The following is a 25,462-nucleotide window of genomic DNA, read 5'->3' on the forward strand; positions in this document are numbered from 1 at the left end:
AAAACTAAAATAAGAAAAGAAAAGCATGGGGCTGGGGAGAGGTGGTTCAGCGGTTCAAGGCTCTGGCTCCCAAAGCCCGTCGGCAGTAGTTTGATTGCCCAGTGCCCACATAAACCAGATGCACAAAGTTGCCACTGGCTTTCTTATCAAAATCTGTGTCTGGGGCTGGAGAGATGGCTTAGTGGTTAAGCACTTGCCTGTGAAGCCTAAGGACCCCGGTTCGAGGCTCAGTTCCCCAGGACCCATGTTAGCCAGATGCACAAGGGGGCGCACGCATCTGGAGTTCGTTTGCAGTGGCTGGAAGCCCTGGTGTGCCCATTCTCTCCCTCCCTCTCTCCCTCCCTCTCTCTCTCTCTCTCTCTCTCTCGCTCTCGCTCTCGCTCTCAAATAAATAAATAAAAATAAATAAACAAAAAATAAATTAATTAATTAAAAATCTGTGTCCGTCTCAAAAACGCTCTTTGGAGAAAAGACAGCCTCTTCAGCAAATGGTGCTGGGAAAACTGGATATGTATCTGTAGAAGGATGAAAATAGATCCTTCTCTCTCTCCATGTGCAAGAATTAAGTCCAAGTGGATTAAAGACCTTAACATCAGACCTGAAACTCTGAAACTGCTAGAGGAAAAAGTAAGGGAAACCCTTCAACATATTGGTCTTGGCAAAGACTTTCTGAATACAACCCCAGTTGCTCAGGAAATAAAACCACAGATTAACCTCTGGGACCTCATGAAATTACAAAGATTTTGTATGGCAAAGGATACTGTGAATAAAGCAAACAGGCAACCTACAGAATGGAAAAAAATCTTCGCCAGCTATACATCTGATAGAGGATTAATATCTAGGATATACAAAGAACTCAAAAAATTAAATAATAAGAAATCAAACAAGCCAATTAAAAAATGGGCTATGGCAGTAAGCACTTCTCTTGATGTTCATACCCTTATATTAATGCTACTCTCACTTTTGGCAGAGAACCTTCTCTTTTCAAATGGCAGTGACCTTGGGATGACTCAGAAGGTACTATGGTGCTGGGAAGAAGTGACAGAGGAGTGCTCAGCACTGCAATATCTCTATCACACCTTCCAAGGCTCAGGGTCCATGGCAGAAGAGGTGGCGGAAAGAATGTAAGAGCCAAAGGAAGGGTAGGACTCCTTACAACGTGCTCCTCCGAGACACAAAATGGCCTGGATATCCATGACCTCACAGTGCCTGACACTACCTACTCCTACTCAAGACCATAATAATAGGAAGAAAAAATCATGACATCAAAATAAGAGAGACTGATTGAGAGAGGGAGGAGATTTGATGGAGAATGAAATTTCAAAGGAGGAAGTGTGGGGGAAGAGTATTATCATGGGATATTGTTTATAATCATGGAAGCTGTTAACAATAAAAAAAAAAATTGAAGCCAGGCTTGGTGGCACACACCTTTAATCCTAGCACTCAGAAGACAGAGGTGGGAGGATCACCATGAGTTTGAGGCCACCCTGAGACTACAGTGTGAGTTACAGGTCAGCCTGGGCCAGAGTGAACTCTACCTCAAAAAACCAAAAAAAAAAAAAGGAAAAAAATGGGTTATAGAACTAAATAGACCAGAGGCAGGGGAAACCAACCCAGGGAACTAGGGTCCGTTTCTGGACAAAACGCGCCCCTTTCGTGCCGACACCCCAGTTCCCAGCTGACCAGACTCCCTGGCCTGCACCCCTCCTGGCAGCTTGAGCCCTCCTGCTGCTTCCCCTGGGAGCTTTTATCTCCAGAACCGATGCACTTAGTTCCAGCCCTGGAAGTCGCCTCCACCCAGGCCCTGGGCTGATTGCAGGCGGAGCAGCCATCCTCCCAGATCTGCACGCTCCTCCGAGCCCAAGGGGGGAGTGAGGCCCTCCCCGGAGCCTGGTCTCTTGGCCTCTGAAGTCGCAGGTTAATGATTTATCTGATACAAGCTGTCATTGAAAGGGCAAAGGTGGCTGTAAACGCAGGGCTCGGAGTCACCTTTAGCCCTGATTCAAAGGGGAAGTGTATAGTCCCGAGGACTTGCCTGTCTGGCCCAAACGTGGGTAACCTCTGCTTGTCACTGCCCCGCCCCCCCCCCTTAGTCTTGGCCTCTTGCCCAGGCTGGAAGGAGGCGGCTGGGCAGGGAGGGACAAGCTGGTTCAGCCCAGCCCATTCTCCCACATTACCTCTCCGAACCAGGAACAAAAACATTCCCAAGGAGAGGAGAGAAGAGGTTTGGGGGACACACGCTGCCCCTGAGAGAAGGTACGGGGCTTGGGGGGGGGGGGCGCAGAGAGGGCCCTGGCTTTGTCCACAGTTAGGGGTGGCTCCAGGGAGCCAGCTCACTTTGGAGTCTGCTGGTCCCTTCCCTGTGATTCAGAGTGGATCATCCTCAACTCTAAATCTTTTCTGTCCTGTGTCCCTTCCCTCCTTTCTTCCTCTCTAGTCTCCTTACCCGTTCCCTCCCTCCCATGCTCTCAGGGACCATGCCACTGTTCCCGCAGGTTGCTGTCCGTGTCCCGGGGCCTCAGCAACTCACCATTCACCTAGGATGCCTCAGCTGGCGGGACTGGGGCCCGCGGCAGCCTCCCCTTGGCAGGTCCTGCTGCTCATCGGGGTCTCCTGGCTCCTGGCCCGAATTCTGGCCAGCACCTACGCCTTCTACAAGAACTGCTGCCGCCTCCGAGGTTTCCCTCAGCCACCCAAAGGAAACTGGTTCTGGGGTCACTTGGGCATGGTGAGTATCGGGGTGAGGTGTGGGGCTCGGGTGGCTGCAGGCCGGGGGTGGCCAGAGGTTTAGCAGAGCCGGAAAGTGAGAGAATGCTGAAGGAACGTCTGGTTCCCCTCCACCCCATCACGTCCATTCTCCACCTCTCTGTCCGCAGCATGCCCTCCGGGCCTTTCTTCAAGCCTACTTTGGGGCACATTCCCATCAGGAGTCATGGTCTGAGGTCTCCTCCATTGCTTTGTGCACCCTTGTACTCCTCTTTGGTCCTGCACAGAGCAGGAGACCCCCCCCCCCACACACACACACACATAGGCACACACAACTGCTCCCCAGTTGGATCTGAAGCCTCCTAGCAGCGTGTCCAGTAATCTTCCTGGCCCGGGCCTTGGGCTGGTAACTCTACCCCCCTGGGCTGCCACATTACCTGGGTCCTTTGGCTTTATGGGCAAACACCTTAACTGCTAAGCCATCCCTCCAGCCCTCTTTTTTTTTTTTAATTTATTTATTTATTTATTTATTTATTTATTTGAGAGCGACAGACACAGAGAGAAAGACAGATAGAGGGAGAGAGAGAGAATGGGCGCGCCAGGGCTTCCAGCCTCTGCAAACGAACTCCAGACGCGTGCGCCCCCTTGTGCATCTGGCTAACGTGGGACCTGGGGAACCGAGCCTCGAACCAGGGTCCTTAGGCTTCACAGGCAAGCGCTTAACCGCTAAGCCATCTCTCCAGCCCCAGCCCTCTTTTTTATTTTTAATTTTTGGTTTTTCGAGGTAGGGTCTCACTCTAGCCCAGGCTGACCTGGAATTCACTATGGAGTCTCAGGGTGGCTTTGAACTCATGACGATCCTCCTACCTCTGCCTCCCGAGTGCTGGGATTAAAGGCATGTGCGGATTAAAGGCATGCACCACCACGCCTGGCCACACTTTGCATTTTGATGTCACCCATCGTTTAATCTGATCTCAGAACCTCCATCTTTTCTGCATTCCAGACCTTTCTTGGCCACATCTAGCTCACAGTCCCATCATAACTAATATTGAAGCCAACTGGATTTTCTTTTTTTTTTTTAATCGTACTTTAATGTATTTATTAACAAGCAGAGAGAGAGAGAGAAAATGGGCACACCAGGGCCTCTAGCCACTGCAAAAGAATTCCAGATTCATGTGCTACTTTGTGCATCTGGCTGTATGTGGGTACTAAGTAAGGAATAGAACCCGGATCATAGGTTTTGCAGGACAGTGCCTTAACCATTGAGCAATCTCTCTACCCACTTGGATTTTCTTTCTTTTTAAATTTTTATTTATTTATTTATTTGAGAGAGAGGCAGATGGAGAAAGTGGGCATGCCAGGGCCTCTAGCTGCTGCAAACAAACTCCAGACTCATGTGCCACCTTGCTCATCTGGCTTATGTGGGCACTGGGGAATTGAACCTGGGGTTTTTTGGCTCTGCAGGCAAGCACCTTAACTGCTAAGCCATTTCTCCAGCCCACCTCCCACCCCACATTTTCTAATTCAAGTCCGAGTTCTCATCTCCTCTGAGCTGGAGACCAAGATTGGGGTACCAAGCTTTTTATTTAATATAAAATGTGGCACTTGCCTGTAGAAACTGGCAGGAAGTTGTGATGGGGTAGGGGAACAAATGGAATAAAATTAGCTTTGAGGGGCTGGAGAGATGGCTTAGTGGCTAAGGTTCTTGCCTACAAAGCCAAAGGACACAGGTTTGACTCCCCCAGGACCCACGTAAGCCCTGTCTCTGTCTCTCCCTCTCCCTCTCTTTGTCAAATAAATTAATTAATTGAAATATTTTTAAAATATTTTATTTATCTATTTGAGAGAAAGACAGAGGAAGGATCAGAGAGAGGGAATGGGTGCGTCAGGGCCTCCAGCCACTGCAAACGAACTCCAGGCCCCCTTGTGCATCTGGCGTACGTGGGTCCTGGGGAATCGAACCGGGGTCCTTAGGCTTCACAGGCAAACACCTTTACTGCCAAGCCATTTCCCCAGCCCCTAATTAAAATACTTTTAAGAAGAGGAGCAGAATAGTAAAGAAGTACACAAACGGCACACACATCTATATCTATTTCATACCTTCATCTATCATATGCCTATTACATGCACCGTGCATGACGTCGCAAATCACTTATACCTGTCCGTCGTCTAGCGCGTCTATAACCTGATCTTCGTAGGTATATATCTATTGACAATCTATCATCCCTCTATCATCCGATCAATTAAGGCATTCTGAAACAGAAAGATGGAGAGAGTGAGGCGTCAAGCCCGTAGAAGGAGACACAGATGTGGAAAGAGAGACACAGAGAAGCCCAGGTTGACTCAGGAAGAGCCGTTAGCTGAATGACCTAAGTTGCACAGGCAGGTGGGGTGTGGTAGGCTCAGAGTGGAAGCAGCGGAGGGTCCCCTGCCAGGCCATCTTCACCAGCCCTCTCCTTTCCCCAGATGCGGAACAACGAGGAAGGCATGCAGCTGGTGTCGGAGCTGGGCCACCACTTCCGCGACGTCCACCTCTGCTGGGTGGGGCCCCTCTTGCCCATCCTGCGGCTCGTCCACCCTAAGTTCGTGGCTCCCCTCCTGCAGGCCTCAGGTATCTCTCCTAAGGTCCTAACCGCTGGCCTCTCCCCCAGCTCTTCCCATCCCCGGACAGGGCAGGCGGAGCAGCGGATAGGGTCATATCCAAGAGAGGCAGTGACTCTGGACGACGTCTGTGGTTCTCTGTGGCCTGCTCAGATCTTGTTGTGAGTGATGGAAGCTCAGACCAGTGTGATCTAGGCAAAGGAGGAGGCTCTCACGGTGGGGGGGGGGATGTAGCTCAGTGAGAGAGCACCTGCAAGCACGTACAAAGCCCTAGCTTACATCCCTGCCAATCGGGGGGGGGGGGGGGGAAGAAACAGAAGTCTAGCTGAGCGTGGTGGCACACGCGCCTTTAAGGTCACCACTCGGGAAGCGGGGTTAGGAGAATCACTGTGAATTTGAGGCCAGCCTGGGTCTATAGAGTGAGTTCCAGATCAGCCCTGGCCAGAGTGAGACCCTGCCTGGAGAAAAAAAAAAAAGAAGGAAGGAAGGGAAAGATGCAGGTAGTAGTCTCTTGACAGTACAGTCCAGGTGAGGGCTGGTATTCAGACACAACTGGATCCAGGTTTCCAACAATGCCAGCAGGAATCCTTATCTCTTATATCCTGTGAGATAGCTTTATTTTCTCATTAGATTACTCTCAGATCCCCAGGGGGAAAATCCCCTGTAGCTCCAGATAGAGTTCTAGGTTCCCTTTAATTTGTCCAACTTGTATGACAAGACCCAAATTCTCCATCTACCCCCTGGGGCTTCATTGCTAAGGCTTACCATCATACGTTCAGCTTTGGGTGGCTTGACCACACTCCCAGCCCCTGGGATTGAAATTGGGGGCAAGAGTGATCTTCTGAGAAGGGGTATGGACAGACAGGCAGACATCACAACTGTCTAGCTGGGGTGTGTGTGGGGGGGTGTCAGCATTCCTGCAAGGCAGGGGTTTTCCCCAGTGAGGAAACGGAAGCATGCAACATGTCAAATACTCCCCTTTGGTTCAGTGACTCTTGACTGCCCCATCTACCCCTGATGGGAGCGTCCAAGCGGGGGGGAGACTTAGGAGGGAGATAGTAGGCAAAGTAACACAGAGAGGATCCACCAGAGCCTGAATAGGTCTTCTGTGCCTGGTTGGCCCTGGGGCTGCTTGAGTGACTGGTGGACACAGTGGCAGCTCTTCCTGATGGCCAGGTAAATTTTGGGAGCTGCTGCAGCCTCTGGTCTCTTTGAAGGTTGGTAGGGCGGTGGGGGGGGGGGTTACCTTGGTCTTAAGCATAATTACATCATGGCAGACTGTCGCAGGTCTGTGTGGGACCGCATTGTTTCATGTCAGGGAGGGCCATGTCAGGTCATGAGAACACACATGCCCGCCTCCCAGGTCTGTTTCAGGAGCTGTCATAGGTCACAGGGTGTTGGGGTAGACAGGGTGTCCTGGCTCCCCGTAAAGGGCTCTGCTCTGCTGCGCCCGGATACACAGGCTGTGCCACGTAAGGAGCCCTGCAAAGGGGTCAAGGCTCCGGCTGTACCGTCCTCCTACCTGCCCCTTGTCTGTGCCCTCTCCCCTCCCCCTCTTCCTTGCCTCCTTTATCCTTGGAACCTTCTTGCCTGGCTGGGAGCCCCGCTCCTGCCCAAAGCCCACCGGCCTCCCCTTTCCATGGCCCCTGACGGTCCTCCACGCCAGCTTCAGTGGCACCCAAGGAAATGACCTTCTACGGCTTCCTGAAGCCCTGGCTGGGTGAGTGTCATCATCAGGTGAGGGGCACAGGGGGTCCAGAAGAAGGTGCCTCCCTTGCCCACTGCCGTGGCTGCCCTGCCAGGAGACGGCCTGTTACTAAGCGCTGGAGACAAGTGGAGCCGCCGCCGCCGCCTGCTGACGCCGGCCTTCCACTTTGACATCCTCAAACCCTACGTGAAGGTTTTCAACAAGAGTGTGAACGTCATGCACGTGAGTTGCTCCAACCCACAGCCCCCCACCCAACCCCCACCCCCGCAACTGGAACTTTGCAAAAAAAAGGGGTGGCTTCAGGCAGAGGGCCTCCATAGCTGTGGATCTGCTGGTCGGCTGTGCCGCGTCTTCTCTTTTTCTCATCTATAAAATGGGAGCGATAATCTGTTCTTAAACGGGGTCCCCATGATGCCGTGGCGTCGTGTTCCCAGCGTACATACGTGTGTGGGTGTGTGTGTGTGTGTGTGTGTGTGTGTGTGCGCGCGCGCATAAGGGACCATTACCTAGCATCCCTCTCAGAGGCCCTGGAAAGTGACAGTGACATTGAGGGCGACACAATAACTCTTTCTGCATGGCTTTAAAACTCATGGCTCTTAGCTGGGTGTGGTGATCTGCATGAGGCGCCCCAGCGCTCAGGAGACTAAAGCCAGAGGACTGTGAGTTTGCGGACAGCCTGAGCTACGTATCAAGAACCTTCTCAGCCGGGCGTGGTGGCGCACGCCTTTAATCCCAGGGAGGCAGAGGTAGGAGGATCGCTGTGAGTTCAAGGCCAACCTGAGACTACGTAGTGAATTCCAGGTCAGCCTGGGCTAGAGTGAGACCCTACCTCGAAAAACCAAAACCCAAAACAAGGCAAAAGTTGTGTAACTCAGAGCTGGAGAGATGGCTTAGTGGTTAAGGAGCATGCCTGCAAAGCCTAAGGACTCGGGTTCAATTCTCCAGGTCCCATGTAAGCCAGATGCACAGGGTGGCCCATGTGTCTAGAGTTCATTTGCAGTGGCTGGAGGTCCTGAAACACCCATTCTCGCTTTAACTTTCTCTTTCTCTCTGTCTAAAATAGATAAATGAAATATTTTTTAAAAAATAAGATTTTTAAACGTTGTGTAGCTCAGTGTTGGAGGGCTTGCCTAGTACGCACAAGGCCCTGGGTTCTATCCCTAGTGCTGAAAAGACAGAGAGAAAAAAAAAAGGAAAACAAAAATAATCTCGGGCTGGTGAGATAGCTTAGTGGTTAAGACGTTCAGGCTGGAAAGAACACCCATCTTAGCTGCAACTGTTTGAGAGATTACTAGCAATGAGATCAGACTGGCTGTTCTGCATTGGGACAGCAGGAAGAATACTATCTCATTTGAAAGAGGGGGGTCTGAATGCTGAAGGGAGGGTCCTGCTCTTCAAAGTCAATTTTATCCCCCCCCCCCGCCCTTGATCAACAAATTTGATGGCCCATCCGGTACTATGAAATATAACAAATGCAGGACAGAAAGGGTCGTTGGATTTGCAGTGCAGTTATTTGTGGATGGTTTCTAGGTGATATCTAATAAGGTCATAGTCCCTGAATAGAGGCCGTGGGGCCATGGCACGGAGGAACCACAGGTTGCCGTGGAGACCCCAGGAGATGCCAGCATGATGGGATGGCTGCCATGGAAAGCCTGGGATGGTCTGTTCTTTGGGCTGTAAGCAGCCCAGCTGGAGGGATGGACTCAGAACTTGAGAGACTTGTCACTGGTTACAGATGTCCACTTGGAGCTACAAGATTTGATGCTTGCCCTATTTGTTTTAAATCTTGTATTAATTCAGTCTTTTCTTGTGATGTCATCTTTTGCAGTGTAAATGTTTACTCTGTGAAAAAAAAATTTAATTTTTTAATTTTTGTTTATTTATTTGAGAGCAACAGAAAGAGAGAGAAAGAGAGAGAATGGGTGCGCCAGGACCTCTAGTCACTGCAAAGGAACTCTAGATGCGTGTGCCCCCTTGTGCATATGGCTAACATGGGTCCTGGGGAATTGAGTCTTGAACCGGGTCCTTAGGCTTCACAGGCAAGTGCTTAACCTCTAAGCCATCTCTCCAGCTCCATATTTTTTTTAATACATATGTATATTTTTTGGTTTTGCAGCTCAGTTAAAAGACCTTGGACTAGGATATGTCTGAACAGTAGTGGGGTTGAAAATAATATGGGGACTTTTAAAGCTGAACTAATACACTGCATTTTATATCATGGATGGTCATTAATTTATGGGGCTCAAGACCAGAATATGGTGGAGGTTTTTAAATTTTTTTGTTTATTTTTATTTATTTATTTGAGAGTGAGAGAGAGAGAAAGAGGCAGATAAGAGTGAGAATGGGCACGCCAGGGCCTCCAGCCACTGCAAACAAACTCTAGACACATGTGCCCCCTTGTGCATCTGGCTAACGTGGGTCCTGGGGAATCAAGCCTCGAACCAGTGTCCATAAGCTTTACAGGCAAGCACTTAGCTGCTAAGCCATTTCTCCAGCCCCAGAATATGGTGGTTTGAATCACATGTCCCCCATAAACTCATGTTTTTTAAAATGTTTCTTTTAATCTTTTTATTTATTTATTTGACAGAGAAAGAGAGAGGGAGAGAGAGAGACAGAATGGGTGCACCAGGGCCTCCAGCCACTGCAAACAAACTCCAGATGCGTGTGCCCCCTTGTGCATCTGGCTAAAGTGGGTCCTGGGGAACTGAACCTGGGCTCTTTGGCTTTGTAGGCAAATGCCTTAACCACTAAGCCATCCCTCCGGCCCCAACTCGTATGCTTTGAATGCTCATTTCCCAGCTGATGGTAATTTGAGAGACGGAGCCTTGCTGCAGGAGGTGTGTTGTTGAGGGGCACATGTAGGGATGTTACAGCCAGCTCTCCAAGTTGCCAGAGTTCAGCTCACTCTTCTGCTGCTGTTTTCCACCCACCTGCTGTGGCAAAGGTGATGTGCAGCCTCTGCTCAGGCCATGCTGTCCCCTGCCATCATGGAGCTTCCCAAAATAAACCCTTCCCTCCCATCAGCTGCTTGTGGTCGGGTGTTTTGTGCCAGCAACAAGAAGGTAACGAGGACGGGAAGGAAGTCAGGGATTCAAGGCCCAGCCCTGACCCCTTTTCTCCCCAGGCCAAGTGGCAGCGCCTGGCCTCAGGGGGCAGCGCCCGTCTGGACATGTTCGAGCACATCAGCCTCATGACCTTGGACAGCCTGCAGAAATGCATCTTTGGCTTCGACAGCAACTGTCAGGAGTGAGTCTCTGTCACGGGCCTGGGAAGCTGGGCCGTGGAGCCAGGGAGGAGCTGGGGAGGGAGAACCGGCAGAAGAGGGCAGAGGAGGCTCTCTGAAGAAGATGGTCAGAACTGGTATTGAAGGGCAGGGAGCGGAGAACACAAGGGGTCCTTCCAGAAGATGAAATTATCTGGATAAAGTCCAGAGGGCATGGGCAAACAGCTCCAGCCACAGGCGAGCAGTTGTTCATGAGGCATCTTGGAGATGAGGCTGGAGGGAAAATTACACCTTTCTCTCTCTGTCTCTCTCTCTCTCTCTCTCTCTCTCTCTCTCTCTCTCTCTGTGTGTGTGTGTGTGTGTGTGTGTGTGTTAGAAGATATGTGGTGTGGTATGTTATGCATGGCGTATGCACATGTTTGTGTGCATGTGCTTGCAAAGGCCAGAGGAGAAAATTAGGGAAGGGGACCCTTCACTGTTGTTCCTCTGCATACTTGCTTTTTATAAAAAACATTGTTTGGTTCATTTTTATTTTATTATTTATTTAAGAATGAGAGATGGGGGGCATATAGAGAGAGAGGATGGGCACACTAGGGCTTCCAGCCACTGCAAACGAACTCCAGACGTGTGTGCCCACTTGTGCATCTGGCTAACGTGGGCCCTGGGGAATTGAGCCTCGAACCAGGGTCCTTAGGTTTCACAGGCAAGCGCTAGCCACTAAGCCTCTCTCCAGCCCCTCTGCATACTTTCTTGAAGCAGGGTTTTTTTTTTTTCCCCACTTATCCCAGAGCCGTTAGAAAACTCTAGAAATCCTTCCATCCCTTGCTGGCCTCCATCCCCCACCTCCATTGGACTGGGGTTACAAATATGTATGGCCCTGCCCAGATTCTTTATTTTTTTGAGGTAGGATCTTGTTGTAGCCCAGGCTGACCTGGAATTCACTATGGAGTCTCAGGGTGGCCTCGAACTCACCGCGATCCTCCTACCTCTGCCTCCAGAGTGCTGGGATTAAAGGTGTGTGCTGCCATGCCCAGATTTATTAATTTTCTTTTGTGGGGGGCTGAATTTGGTTGGTCTCAGGGCTCGCCCAGATCCTCACGCTTAAGTGGCAAGTGCGGTCAACTACTAAACCATCTCCCCAGCCCTGTATGTTATAGATAGGTAGGTAGGTAGGTAGGTAGGTAGGTAGACAGTCACTGTGACAATAACTTAAGGGAGGAAAGAATTATTTTGGTTTCTGATTCCAAAGTGCCAGTACTTCATAAGGAAGACGGATGTGACAGAACAGCTCACATCATGACGGCCAAGAGTCAGAGAGCGATTTGCCTGTTGCTGTGTGTGGGCTCCGGCCCTGCGGTGTGAGGCCGTCCTTAGTTAGGGTAGGTTTTAAACCCCGCCCCCCCAGTGCATCATCTCTGGAAACAGCCTCAGGGACACACAAAGGAATGTACATAAGTGATGTCCCTCCCAGGCACTCCTCAATCCAATCAAAGCCAGGCATGGTGGCTCATGCCTTGAATTCCAAGCACTGGGAAGCTGAGATTGCTGGATTGCTGTGAGTTCAAGGCCAGCCTGGGCTGCAAAGTTGAGTTCCAAGTCAACCTGGACTAGAGTGAGACCCTGTCTCAAGACAACAAAATCCATCTCTCTCTCTCTTTCTATCTCCTTCCTCTCTTCTTTCTTTCCTTCTTTTTCAGTCAGTGTCCAACTACATAGTCCAGGCTGACCTTGAACTCACTGGGTAGCTTAGGCTGGCCTTGAGCTCGTAATACTTTTGCCTGTACCTCCGGAGTAGTGGGGTCACAGGTATGGGCCACCATGTCCAGCTAGTAGTCACGATTTAAGGATGTTGAACGACCACCCAGGGGGATATCAACCTCATCCTGTTTCCCAGGGTTCCATGGGGGATGTTTGAGTAGATGGGAGTTAGGATCCCAGCTAAGTTTGGACACTCAGCTCAATTGAGGATGGGCTGTCCTGAGAACACAGGATGCAAGGAGAGCTGGAGAGGAAGATGTGAGCTTGGGGCAGAAAACTAGGGCGCATTTGTGAGGAATGGAGGGAGAAGAGCAGATTCAGATGTTGAATGAAAGACAGATGTGAGGGCTATAAGGCTTGTCTAGCAGTTAAGGTGCTTTCCTGTTAAGCCTAAGGACCCCAATTTGCTTCCCTGGTACCCACATGAGCCAGATGTGCTAGGTGGCACATGCATCTAGAGTTTGTCTACAGTGTCTATTGGCTCTGGCGTGCCCATTCTCTCTCTCTCTCTCTCTGAAATAAGCTAATTAAATATTTAAAAACAAAAAGGGGACTGGAGAGATGGCTTAGTGGTTAAGCGCTTGCCTGTGAAGCCTAAAGGCCCTGGTTCAAGGCTCCATTCCCCAGGACCTACATAAGCCAGATGCACAAGGGGGTGCATGCATCTGGAGTTCACTTGCAGTGGCTGGAGGCCCTGGTGTGCCAATTCTTTGTTTTCTTTCTTCCTTTTTTTCTTTCTTTCACTCTTCCCCCTCATTCTGTCTGCTGCTCTCAAATAAATAATAAACAAAACAAAAACAAAAAGAAAGGCAGATGGTAATGGTGTCCACATCTGTCCTGGAATCCCGGGGCACGAGGTCACTTGCTGCAATGGGGAGGTACAGCCGCGAGACGGAGTACATAATTTTCTGGATGGGCCCAGGGCCTGGAATTCTGGCTGGGTGATACTGCATGGCTTCACATGAGCTCAGAAGTGGCTTCCTCTCTCTGGCCTGTCCCCGCAGGCACCCCAGTAAATATATTGCTGCCATCTTAGAGCTCAGTTCCCTCATAGTGAAACGACATCACAAGCTCTACCTGTACCTGGATTTCCTGTACTACCTCACTGCCGACGGACGGCGCTTCCGCGAGGCCTGCAAGGTGGTGCACGACTTCACAGATGCTGTCATCCAGGAGAGGCGCCGCACCCTCGCCGGCCAGGACCTTGACGAATTCCTGAAAGCCAAGGCCAAGTCGAAGACTCTGGACTTCATTGACGTGCTCCTCTTGGCCAAGGTGGGGCTCCTCTGGGCTCTGAGTCGCAGTGACTAGACATCTGGTGTTAGGAGTTCGACTTGATCACAAGAGTACTGGAGAGCTCTAGATGGTGCTGAGAAAAGAGATGAGTTTTAGAAGTGATTATTGAAGGCAGGTATACCTGGAGGGAGGAAACAGAGAGGAAATCAAGGTGGAAGGTTGTAAGGAAGGTTCTGGAGAGCACAAAGAGGAAGGCAGGGAGGAAGGTTCTGGAGGGGATGAAGAAGAAAGCTGTGAGGAAGGTTCTGGAGAAGAGAAGGAAGGTTCTGGAGGGGATGAGGAGGAAGGCCCTGAGGAAGGTTCTGGAGGGGACAAGGAGGAAGGCGTGAGGAAGGTTCTGCATGATGGGAGGAGGAGGAGGAAGGCCATGAGGAAGGTTCTGGAGGGGACCAGGAGGAAGGCTGTGAGGAAGGTTCTGGAGGGGACAAGGAGGAAGGCGTGAGGAAGGTTCTGCATGATGGGAGGAGGAGGAAGGCCATGAGGAAGGTTCTGGAGGGGACCAGGAGGAAGGCTGTGAGGAAGGTTCTGGAGGGGACCAGGAGGAAGGCCGTGAGGAAGGTTCTGGAGGGGAAGAGGAGGAAGGCAGGGAGAAAGTTTCTGGAGGAGACAAGGTAAGGATCCTCTGTGCATATTGGGTCTTTAATGCCTACCTCTGTGTGAGTCAGGAGCCCTCAGTCATGGCTTCAGTTTAGTTTCTTGCTTTGTCTTCAGGATGAAAATGGGAAGGAGCTGTCAGATGAGGACATTCGATCAGAGGCTGACACCTTCATGTTTGGAGGTGAGGGTGTCCATGCTGCAGCTACAGAGGGAACAGAGGCCAGCAGTGTGTTGGAAGACCCTAGATCCCTCTCTCCACCCATCCTTCCCTTTCACCTTCCTTCCTGGATGTTTCACTGCTTAAACACTTCCCATTCAGCATTGAAGAAGCCAGACACCCAAGCCTGTCTTGTTGTCCCTCAGGCCACGACACCACAGCCAGTGGGCTCTCCTGGGTCCTGTACAACCTGGCGAGGCACCCAGAACACCAGGAGCGCTGCCGGGAGGAGGTGCGGGAGCTCCTGAGGGGCCGAGACACTGAAGAGATTGAGTGGTGAGTGGAGTGCGGGCCTTCCTGGCCTATTCCTATCCTCCTCCTTGGCTTCACTTCCCAGGTGGAGCCAGGGAGCTGTTTTGATTACTACTGTTATTCCATTATTACCTGGTGGCCTTAGGAGCTCAGCTCAGTCAGGGTCTGCTATCAGCCTGGCTATCAAGACAAAGGTGGTTTATTTCGGGACAGAAAGATTTCAAAGTCCACATTTATTCTCATCCTAGGGCCAAATATTTAACTGGAAGCTACTTAGGGAAGGGAAAGAGTTCATTTTGGTTTAGTTTCAACAAGCAGAGTCTATTCTGGTGAGGAAAGCATGGCATGTGTAGGAAGCCAGCCTCACATGATACATCAGCAGGGGAGGAAGTAGGGAGGGAAGGCAGGGTGTGGTGCCCCATGCCTTTAGTTCCAGCATTCGGTTGGTGGTGGTAAGCCGATCACTGTGAGTGGAGACCACCCTGAGACTACAGAGTGAATTCCAGGTCAGCCTGGGCTACAGTAAGACCCTACCTTGAAGCCCCCCCCCCAAAAAAAAAATGAAAAACAAGATGGGCTTAGTGGTGCAGGCCTTTAATCCCAGCACTTGGGAGGCAGAGGTAGGAGGATCGCCATGAGTTCAAGGCCACCTGAGATGACAGTTAATTCCAGGTCAGCCTGGACCAGAGTGAGACCCTACCTCGAAAAACCAAAAACAAGTGAATAAATAAATAAAATGAAAAACAAGATTGGAATTACACAGAGATGAATGGTGAAAGCTCAGCTAGCTTTCTCCATTTCATTTATTTTTATTTTTATCTTTTTATTTGAGACAGAGAAGGAGAGAGAAAAAATGGGCACACCAGGGCCTCTAGTCACTGCAAACGAACTCCAGATGCAAGTGCCACCTTGGGCATCTGGCTTATGTAGAACCTGGAGAACAGAACCTGAATCCTTAGGCTTCGCAGGCATGTGCCTTAACTGCTAAGCCATCTCTTCAGCCTGCTTTCTCCTTTTTATGAAAAGTCTAGGATCTAGGAGTCCCACCTATGGGATTGGGTGACCCACATTTAGGGTGAGTCTCCCCACCTCAGCTAGCCTAATATAGAAACTCCCTCACAGGGGCTGGAGAGATGGCTTAGTGGTTGAGGCTCTTGCCTGCCAAGCCTAAAGACCCAGGTTCGATTCCCCAGTACCTACATAAAAGTCATATGCACAAAGTGGCACGTGCATCTGGAGTTCATTTGCGGTAGCTGGAGGCCGTGTGTGTGTGTGTGTGTGTGTGTGTGTGTGTGTGTGTGTGTGTTTTGGTCGCTCTCATTAGGACATTCAGACACCGCGCAGAAATAGACACTTGGGGTTAACATGCTTCCTTACTGGCCAGCAGCTGCCTGGGAAGTAGGTCCCGTGCACTGACGGCCTTCAGAGCCTGGAGAGGCCATAGCTGGAGGTTAACAATGAACCTGGTGTGTCTGGCTGCTGAGCAGCTTGTGCCTGGTCCCCTCATGTCTCCTGAGGGGCATCTTACAGTCATCTCTCTGTGACATGCTTTTCCAAACCTCCCCATGGCAGTGCATTCCATACCTGTGTGTATGTGTTTTTTTGATGTCCCTTCTAAGTGCTGGGCAGCATTTCAGAGCTGCTCAGCACACCACACCAGCCTTGACAGTTTTAATTAATTTTTGGACTTCAGGTGCTAAGGATTGAATTAACGGTGCCTCTCAGTTCATGGCTAAATCTGAATTTTGGTTTTTCTGCAACAGTTATTTTCTCCCGTTTATCCCAATTCTCCTTTCTAGATGCTAAGGATTCTGGAAAGAGAGATGCTTCTGTTTGTAAAATGTAATGCTGGGCTGGGTGTGTTATAAACAATTAACATGTTATCATCTCTCAGATCGTGTTCTGGTTACTATATTTTTCAGAAATGCAGTGCTGTGGTTTTATTAGCCTTCTGTGTTTCTAAGAATATCTACTTATGGGTTTTGTTGTTTCCTCTGTTGCGGATGGGACGGGGGAGAGAGAGCATGGGCACGCCAGGGCCTTCGGCCCCTGCAAACAAACTCATGCACCACTTTGTGCATCTGACTTTACTTGGGTACTAGGGAATTGAACCCTAGGTCATCAGGCTTTCAGGCTTCTGAGCTCTCTCTCCAGACCTCTTTTATTTTTAAATTGATCTATCTCTTCCTGAACTTAAGCTCTTCAAATTAAAAATAAGGCTGTGTGACAGAGATGGACCTTGGCGGTAGAACAGTTTCTAGATGAGCAAGTGAACTCTGTAAGCCCAAGTGCTGGAAAAGATCAATGGCTGTCAGATTCTAAAAATCATTACAGGGCTGGGAGATGGCTTAGTGGCTAGTTGCTTGCTTACAAGGCCTATCAACCGTGTTCAGCACCCACATAAAGCCAGATGCAAAGTGGTGCATGCGTGTTATACATGCCCCTCTGCACCCACACACTAAATAATTTTAAGGAGCATTCCAGCTCAAGTTTTATTAGATTGCATTGAATAATTTGGAAATAACTGACGCCTGCAAATAACAGGGTATATACCACTGTGGAGTTAACTTTATAACCCTCTTAAGGATATTTATTTCTGCTTTGGCTATCTCCGTTATTTACATACTTCGTTGTTTATTTAAGAGAGGGAGAAAGAAGCAGATAAAGAATGGGTGCACCAGGGCCTCCAGCCGCTGCAGACGAACTCCAAACACGTGCACCACCTTGTATATCTGGTTCACGTGGGTCCTGGGGGAATCGAACGTTGGTCCTTTGGCTTTGCAGGCAAGCGCCTTAGCCACTAAGCCATCACTCCAATCCTGTATTTGAGTTTGTTGTTGTTGTTAACAACTTCCATGATTGTAAACAATATCCCATTTGAGGTTTTTGATGCAGGATCTCATGTAGTCCAGGAGGCCAGAAACTCAAAATGTAGCCTAGGCTAGCCTTTGATTTCCTCTTAAAAGCAGTCTTTGGGTGTGTCCCCTGGATAATGGCTGAATGAGGATTCCTTGCGGGGTTCCTCAGGGACGACCTGGCTCAGCTGCCCTTCCTGACCATGTGCATCAAGGAGAGCCTGCGGCTGCATCCCCCGGTCGTCGTCATCTCCCGCCGCTGCACCCAGGACGTCGGGCTCCCGGATGGCCGGGTCATCCCCAAAGGTGACTACAGCGTCCGCCGGAGATAGCCGCTGGGTAAGGGGGTGCTCTCAAGGGGTAGTGAGAGCTTCACCCTGACTGATTCCATTTTACCCATCAGGGAACGTCTGTGTCATCAGCATCTTCGGGGTGCATCACAACCCGTCCGTCTGGCCGAACCCCGAGGTGCTGCCCCTGCCCGGCTCACGCCTGGTACCCAGGGAGGGGGGCAGACCCTGTCTCCTTGCAGCATCCCCGGCCTTTCCCAGGCTCTCTGGCTGCGCTGAGCTCCGGCCCAGCAGCCTGCTCTGCTCTTCCGCACCCGCAGGTCTATGATCCCTATCGCTTTGACCCAGAGAACCCTGAAAAGAGATCGCCCCTGGCTTTTATGCCCTTCTCGGCGGGGCCCAGGTGAGGCCGGGGTGTCTGCGGGGGGAGCAGAGTGGGGGGGCGGGGGATGATGCGGCGGGGCGGGGTCCGGGCTGACCCGCGGACCGGGGGTCGGGGGAGGAGGAGGATGGTGCAGGGGGCGGGGTCTGAGTTGACCGGGGGATGGGGATGGTGCAGGGGGGCGGGGTCTGAGTTGATCTGGGGATGGGGATGATGCAGGGGGTCGGGGTCCGAGCTGACCCGGACGGGTGGGGGGGGAGTGAGGATGGTGCAGGGGGGCGGGGCCTGAGTTGACCCGGCGATGGGGACGGGGATGGTACAGGGGGCGGGGTCCGAGCTGACCCGGACGGGTGGTGGGGGGGAGATGGTGCAGGGGGTCGGGGTCCGAGCTGACAAGGGGGTGAGGATGGTGCAGGGGGTCGGGGTCCGAGCTGACCCGGGGGTGAGGATAGTGCAGTGGGTCGGGGTCCGAGCTGACCAGCGGTCGGGGGAGGGAGGATGGTGCAGAGGGGCGGGGTCTGAGTTGACCCGGCGATCGGGACGGGGATGGTGCAGGGGGGCGGGATCCGAGCTGACCCGGGGGTGAGGATGGTACAGGGGGTCGGGGTCCGAGCTGACCAGCTGTCGGGGGAGGTAGGATGGTGCAGAGGGGCGGGGTCTGAGTTGACCCGGCGATCGGGACGGGGATGGTGCAGGGGGGCGGGGTCCGGGCTGACCCGGGTGGGGCTCGGCCAGCCGGAGTCAGGGTCGCAGAGCGCCGCCCTGCGCGGAGCCGGGCCGGGGGGGATCCCGGCTGCGTCCCCGCCCGACCGTCCCCGGCTCGCCGTCCCTCCCGCAGGAACTGCATCGGACAGACGTTCGCCATGAGCGAGATGAAGGTGGCGCTGGCGCTGACGCTGCTGCGCTTCCGCGTCCTGCCCGACCGCGCCGAGCCGCGCCGGCAGCCCGAGCTGATCCTGCGCGCCGAGGGCGGACTGCGGCTGCGCGTGGAGCCGCTGGGCGCGCCTGCGCGCTGAGCGTGCCGGGAATCCTCCCTCCTCCCCCCTCCCCCCCACCCCCGCCAGCTGCCGCCTGCTCTGCGCATGCCCCGCCCGGTGTCCCCGCCCACGGCCAGCAGGGGGCGCCGCCGAGGTCGGGCGGGCTGCCGCTGCGCGTGCGCTCTGAGCGTACCTGACTCCTCCCCTCCGCCGCTGCACCGTCTGCGCATGCCCGGGGGCAGCAGGGGGCGTGGCCAGGGCCCCGGGGGCGTGGCGCAGTCTTGCAGGGTCTCCAGTGGGAGATTCTCGCAGCCGCATCAGATGGCCGGGCAGGAGAGAGACAGGGGTGCGGGGCAGACTTGAGGCTCTGTGTCCCCCGAAGACGAACCCTCTGCTGTTTGGAGACAGGGCTTTGCTGTGCAGCCTAGACTGGCCTGCGTAAGCCATACCGACTTCAGACTTGTAGCAGCCATCCTCCTGCCTCAGCCTCCCTAAGGCCGGGGAATTCCGGGCACAAGTCCCTACACTATGTCCTCCTTTCAATCTGGAGTGTTTGTAGAACTCGATGGGGAGACGGCTTCTCAGGAGAAGGGGAGTCCTTGAGCCTTGAGGATTATGTTAAATGTTCAAGGCTTCTGAACCTCAAGGCCACCAAAGTCTACATCTAAAACAAAACTGCAGTTGCTGGCTCATTCGTTTTACTTCTGGCCTCAGTGAAGTCATTCGTGGAGGTCCCCACTTATTCCACCTTATACATTTCCTTTCTCTTTTCACTTCCCGGTTTTTTTTTTTTTATTTGGCCCCCACCCATCATGACCCCATGGAGACACATACCTGTAATCCCAGTACTTGGCAGGCTGTGGCAGGTGGATGTTGAGTTTGAGGCTAGCCTGAACTATGTTGTGAGTCCTTATCTCAAAAAAAAAATTAAAATTAAAAATAAAATCATTGCACGTTTTCTTGTCTGAGGAAATGGATTCAGGGCTGGAGACCTGGCTTAGGGGTTAAGGCGCTTGCCTGCAAAGCCAAAGTACCTAGGTTCAATTCCCCAGTATGCATGTGAAGCCAGATGGACAAGGTGGCACATACATCTGGAGTTTGCAGCAGCTGGAGGACCTGGCATGCCCATTCTCTCTCTCTGCCTCTCCCCCCTCTCTCTTTACACTTCTAGAAAGTCACATTTCCCTTGTTTGCCTATAGTTTTTCCCCCTCCAATGTTTTTCTTATTCCAATAGACTCATAAAAGAACAAACAAAATGGGAAGTAAATTTCTATAATTTCAATATGTCAAATGTTCACTTTTAATGTTCTCTCACACACACCTCCACTTTTATTTATAGCTTTTTCCTGTGAGTATTCTTATTTGCCTCTCAAAAGTTTTATGTTGCATGTCCCCAGTACTCACATAAGCCAGATGAACAAGGTGGCGCATACCTCTGGAGTTCATTCCCAGTGGCTGTAGGCCCTGGCACACCCATTGTCTCTCCCCGCCCTTTTTTCCCCCCCTCTTTCTACCTGTTTCTCTTTCTCAAATAAGTAAATAAATAAATAGTAAAAAGGAAGAAATATGCAGTCAGGCCTGTTGGTCACTGGCTGCTGTGGTGACCTGTTGGCCTCCTGAGTGGGGAGGAGGCACCCTCTGCTGGAAGGTTCTGGAACAGAAGGAGCAGTCTTCATGTGTTCAAAGTGTGTTTATGTGTGTGCACAACTGTACGGCTGTTTGTGTGTGTGTGTGTGATTGTGTGTTATTTGTGCTCGTGCATGTGTACGCGGGCCATCTGGGCGTCTGTGGACGTGATTGTGTGTGGCTGTGGGCAAGTGTTCGTGTGTTCCTGTTACATATTTGCATACCGTACTGACGACCGAAAGTGTGTTGGTGAGTGGCTGAATTGTCCATACTGGCTATTTCCGTGACTGTTGGTGCTGATGGAGCCCTTGGCCCCTGTCCCGAGGCCTGACGGCACATTTCAGAGAAGCACTGCCCTTGGAAGCAGCCATGAGTTCCGAGGGGTGTATAGGGGTGGGTTGATACCCCGGCTCTGCTCTGGGTACAGTGACTCTGGGGAGTGTGTTCTGTGTTTTCTGTCTCAAAGTCCTCGTCAGGACTGAGCCCCGACGGTTCGATCACTGTGCCGACTTCATTAAGCTGCCTTTACCGCCACCTGCCCTTCCCCATCTCTTTTCCCCACTGTCTCGCTGCTTTCCAGGGATCACCTCCCAGAGAGACACCCGGCAGTTGAAACTTGACCATAAAGTAACCTTCAAAAGAAGAATTGAAGCCCACCTTTAATCCCAGCACTGGGGAGGCAGAGGAAGGAAGATCACCATGAGTTCGAGGCCACCCTGGGAGTACATAGTGAGTTCCAGGTCCAGGTCAGCCCAAGCCAAAGTGAGACCGAATCTTGAAACAAAAAAAAAAAAAAAAAGAGGAAGAGTTGGGGGCTGGAAAAATTGCTTAGTGGTTAAGGCACTTGCCTGCGAAACCTAAGGACTTAGACAGATAAGGTGCTTGACTGCAAAGCCTAAGGACCCACATAAGCCAGATGCACAAGGTGGTGCATGTGTCTGGAGTTTGTTTGCAGCAGCTGGAGTCCCTGTGCACCCATTCTCTCTCTCCCTCCTCTTTCTCTCAAATAAATAGAAAATATAAAAATATTTTTAAAAATAAATTAGGTCACAAGTAAACAATTTAATGCTTTGCCTTAAGGCCTTATTTTATTTTAAAAAAGAAATTAGGTCACAAGTAAACAATTTAATGCTTTGCCTTAAGGCCTTAGAAAAAGGAAAACAAGCCGAACCAGAAATCAGTAAATAGAATGAAATAATAAAGATCAGGGCAAAAATTAAGAAATAGAAACTAAGGAAAACAATGTAATAAAATCAATAAAACAGCATGGTACTGGCACAAAAACAGACCCATGTAACAGAATGGAGGATACAGATGTAAATCCAGTGAGCCACAGCTATCTGATTTTTGACAAAAAAAAAAATGGCAAAAATATTCACTGGATGGCCAGGGAGGACACTGATGCCCCCAAAACAATACAGGCCATTGCCGAGGCCATTGGTTTTCCACCAGGAATAGATGGTAAGACCCTATTGCTGAAGACCCCTCGTACTTTAACTGCAGGTCACTTGAGAAATCCTGCAGAAACTGAGCTGATAACCTCCTCCATGTAGACCAGCTGACAGAAAGCTAGAAAAAGCCATGCTGCATGCAGTCCAATGGGAAAGAGAGAAATCACCAGTGGAGATACTCAACAGTGGTATGGTAGAAGAAAACCCAGTGAGTGATCAGGAATGCCCGGCTCTAGTGACTCCTGCCTGGGGAGCCGTCCTGAAGAAAGTTATTCACCTGTCCAAGGTGCCATTGGTCCATCAGTAAACAGTGGCAGAAAGCTGGGAAAAGCCACACTGCATGCAGTTCAAAGGGGGAGAGAAAAATCACCAGTGAAGATACTCAACAATGGACACTACAAGCCTTAGATTTGGCCAGCCATGCCAGATGAGCCAATGGGCGCGATAGTGGCACATCTGTTACAGTAGAAACCAACTGCCCACTAATTGGACTGGAGGCCCGCTCCATGGGAGACAATACATCCCTGATACTGAAAACCTACAACAAGGGTTAGTCATGAACCCTAGGGGTGTTATGTCTGCTGGTGTCTGGCTTAATGTATACACTATGTTCACCAAACTGCCCAGTAAGTACTTCTCTTAATGTTCATACCCTTATATTAATGCTACTCTCACTTTTGGTTAGAGAAGCTTCTCTTTCAGATGGCAGTGACCTTGGAATGACTCAGAAGGCACCAAGATGCTGAGAAGTGACAGAGGAGTGCTCAGCACTGAGACATCTCTATCACACCCTCCAAGGCTCAGGGCCAATTGTGGAAGAGGTGGCAGAAAGAATGTAAGAGCCAAAGGAAGGGTAGGACTGCTTACAACATGCTCCTCCAGACATCAAATGGCCTGGGTATCCATGACCTCACGGTGCCTGACACTACCTACACAAGACCATCATAAGAGGAGGAAATGATGATGACATCAAAATAAAAGAGACTGAGAGAGGGAGGGGATCTGATGGAGAGTGGAGTTTCAAAGGGGAAAGTGGGGGCAGTGAGGGAATTACCATGGGTTATTGTCTACAATTATGGAAGTTGTCAATCAAAAACAAATTTTAAAAATATTCACTGGAGAAAAGAGTCTTTTTAACAAATAGTGTTGGGAAAACTGAATATGTATTTGTAGAAGGTTGAAAATAGATCCTTATCTTTCTCCATGCAGGAGAATCAAGTCCAAATGGATCAGAGACCTTAATATCAGACCTAAAACTCTGAAACTGCTAGAGAAAAATGTGGGGGAAACCCTTCAACATCTTGGCATAGGCAATGACTTTCGGAATGTAACCCCAGTTGCTCAGGAAACAAAACCAACCACTGGGATCTCATGAAGTCACAAAGCTTTTGTACAGCAAAGGACATTGTGAAGAGAGCAAAGAGGCAACTTACAGAATGAGAGAAGATCTTTGCTAGCTATACATTTGCCAGAGGATTAATATACAGGATATACAAAGAATTCAAAGAAACTAAAAACTAAGAAATCTAACAACCCAATTAAAAAATAGGCTATGGCCAGACGTGGTGGCACACACCTTTAATCCCAGCACTCGGAAAGCAGAGGTAGGAGGATTGCCATGAGTTCAAGGCCACCCTGAGACTACAGAGTGAATTCCAGGTCAGCCTGAGCTAGAGTAAGTAAGACCCTGCCTCAAAAAAAAAAAAAAAAAGTCTATGAAACTATTTAAATTAATTAAAAGAAGAAATCCAGATGGCATATAAACATCTAAAAAAAATGTTCTATATCCTTAGCAATTAGGGAAATACAACTTAAAACTACTTTGAGATTCCATCTCACTCCTGTCAGATTGGCTACCATCATGAAGACAAATGACCGTAAATGCTGGAGAGGATGTGGGAAAAGAGGAACCCTTCTCCACTGTTGGTGGAGATGTAACCTGGCACAGATTGGCCATATGACCCACCTATGTTACTCCTGGCAGATACTCCAAGGACTCTACTCACTGCCTTAGAGATACTTGTACATCCGTTTTCATTGCTGCTCTATCCACAATAGGTAGGAAATGGAACCAGCCTAGATGTTCCTCAGCTGATGAGTGGATAATGGAGATGTGGTACATTTGTACAATGGAGTTCTATCCAGCAGTAAAGAAAAATGAAATCTTCAGGGAAATGCATGCAACTGGAAAGGATTATACTAAGATAGTTCAGAGGTCCAGAAGTCAAATGTTGCATGTTCTCTCCCATTATGTAGCTACAAATGTTTAGATTTGTATGTGAGTTGGAATTAAAGTCAGTAGAAATGGCCAGGAAGCTAAAAAGGGGCCGTGAGGGAAGGAGGAAAGGAGGTGGCTTAAGAAGAGGGTATTGTATATATGTAAGTAGAGGGACATTAAAGAAGACATTACCTTAGGGTGAAAGGATGGAAAAAAAGTATTCCAAGCAAGTGAAAATATGAAATAAGAGGTGTGGTTATGCTAATATCTGACAAAATAGACTACCCCAAAAGTAATCATAAGAGATAAATAAGGCCACTCATTAAGTTAACAATTCAACAAGAGGATATTAAAATAATAAACTTATATGCACCAATTACAGGTGCATCAAATTGTATAAAGCAAAATCTACTAGACATTAAATCAGAAATAAATCCCAACACACTGATAATGGGTAACTTTAATACCCTACTACCATCAACACACAGATCATCTAAACAAAAAGTAAATGGAGAAATAATGGAGCCACAGATCCAGTGGGCATAACAGATACCTCCAGAACATTCTGCCCAAACTCTTCAGGATATACATTCTCCTCAGCAGTTCATGGAACCTTCTTAAAATAGAGCATGTATTACCACATAGAATATTAATACACAGATTTAGGAAAATTGACACAACTCCCTATAGTATATTTGACCACAATGAAATAAGCTAGATATCAACAAGAGAAACAGAAAAAAAAAAAGCAAAAACATATACACCATGAGATAGAGCAATAACACACTCTTTCACTCGTTAACAATGAATGGGTCATTGACGAAATCAGGAAGCACATCAAAAAATTCTGACAACCTAAGCCGGGCGAGGTGGCACATGCCTTTAATCCCATCCCTCGGGAGGCAGAGGTAGGACTGCCATGAATTTGAGGCCACCCTAATACTACATAATGAATTCCAGGTCAGCCTAAACTAGAGCAAAACCCTACCTCAAAAAAAAAAAAAAAAAAAAAAGGGCCGGGCGTGGTGGCGCACGCCTTTAATCCCAGCACTCGGGAGGCAGAGGTAGGAGGATCGCCGTGAGTTCAAGGCCACCCTGAGATGACAGAGTTAATTCCAGGTCAGCCTGGACCAGAGTGAGACCCTAACTCAAAAAACCAAAAAAAAAAAAAAGAAAAAAAAAAATCTTGGAACCCAATGTGAATGAAAACATAACATACCAGAACCTATGGGACATGGTGAGGGTAGTCTCAAGAGGAATCTTTATAGCTCTAACTGCCTACTTCGCAAACACAGAGGGATCTC

General features: G+C 49.9%; 1 protein-coding gene across 2 annotated transcripts; it reads left to right on the forward strand.

The window, feature by feature from the left end:
* Positions 1–1,898: 1,898 nt before the first annotated feature.
* Positions 1,899–18,901, forward strand: LOC101599541 (cytochrome P450 4F6-like). Of its 2 annotated transcripts, none has more exons than XM_045139332.1 (14): positions 1,899–1,917; positions 2,191–2,256; positions 2,496–2,728; positions 5,173–5,317; positions 6,974–7,027; positions 7,110–7,237; positions 10,140–10,261; positions 13,001–13,271; positions 14,004–14,070; positions 14,253–14,382; positions 17,386–17,519; positions 17,617–17,681; positions 17,824–17,906; positions 18,724–18,901. In XM_045139332.1, the coding sequence occupies exons 3-14, from the start codon at positions 2,543–2,545 to the stop codon at positions 18,899–18,901; spliced, it is 1,563 nt and encodes a 520-aa protein (XP_044995267.1). In that variant the 5' UTR covers positions 1,899–1,917; positions 2,191–2,256; positions 2,496–2,542. The 2 variants fall into 2 exon arrangements, with proteins under 2 accessions (XP_044995267.1, XP_044995266.1); XM_045139331.1 differs by lacking the exon at positions 1,899–1,917 and adding an exon at positions 2,022–2,050.
* Positions 18,902–25,462: the final 6,561 nt, after the last annotated feature.

Source organism: Jaculus jaculus, chromosome 21 (assembly GCF_020740685.1).
Source record: "Jaculus jaculus isolate mJacJac1 chromosome 21, mJacJac1.mat.Y.cur, whole genome shotgun sequence".
NCBI classification, from domain to species: domain Eukaryota; kingdom Metazoa; phylum Chordata; class Mammalia; order Rodentia; family Dipodidae; genus Jaculus; species Jaculus jaculus.

Bases quoted from the DNA above. Each gene is read 5' to 3' on its own strand.
- LOC101599541 (XM_045139332.1), top strand. From the start codon at position 2,543: ATGCCTCAGCTGGCGGGACTGGGGCCCGCGGCAGCCTCCCCTTGGCAG. The intron at 5,318-6,973 runs GTATCTCTCCTA...CCTCCACGCCAG, and splicing joins TCCCCTCCTGCAGGCCTCAG to CTTCAGTGGCACCCAAGGAA. The intron at 13,272-14,003 runs GTGGGGCTCCTC...CTTTGTCTTCAG, and splicing joins ACGTGCTCCTCTTGGCCAAG to GATGAAAATGGGAAGGAGCT.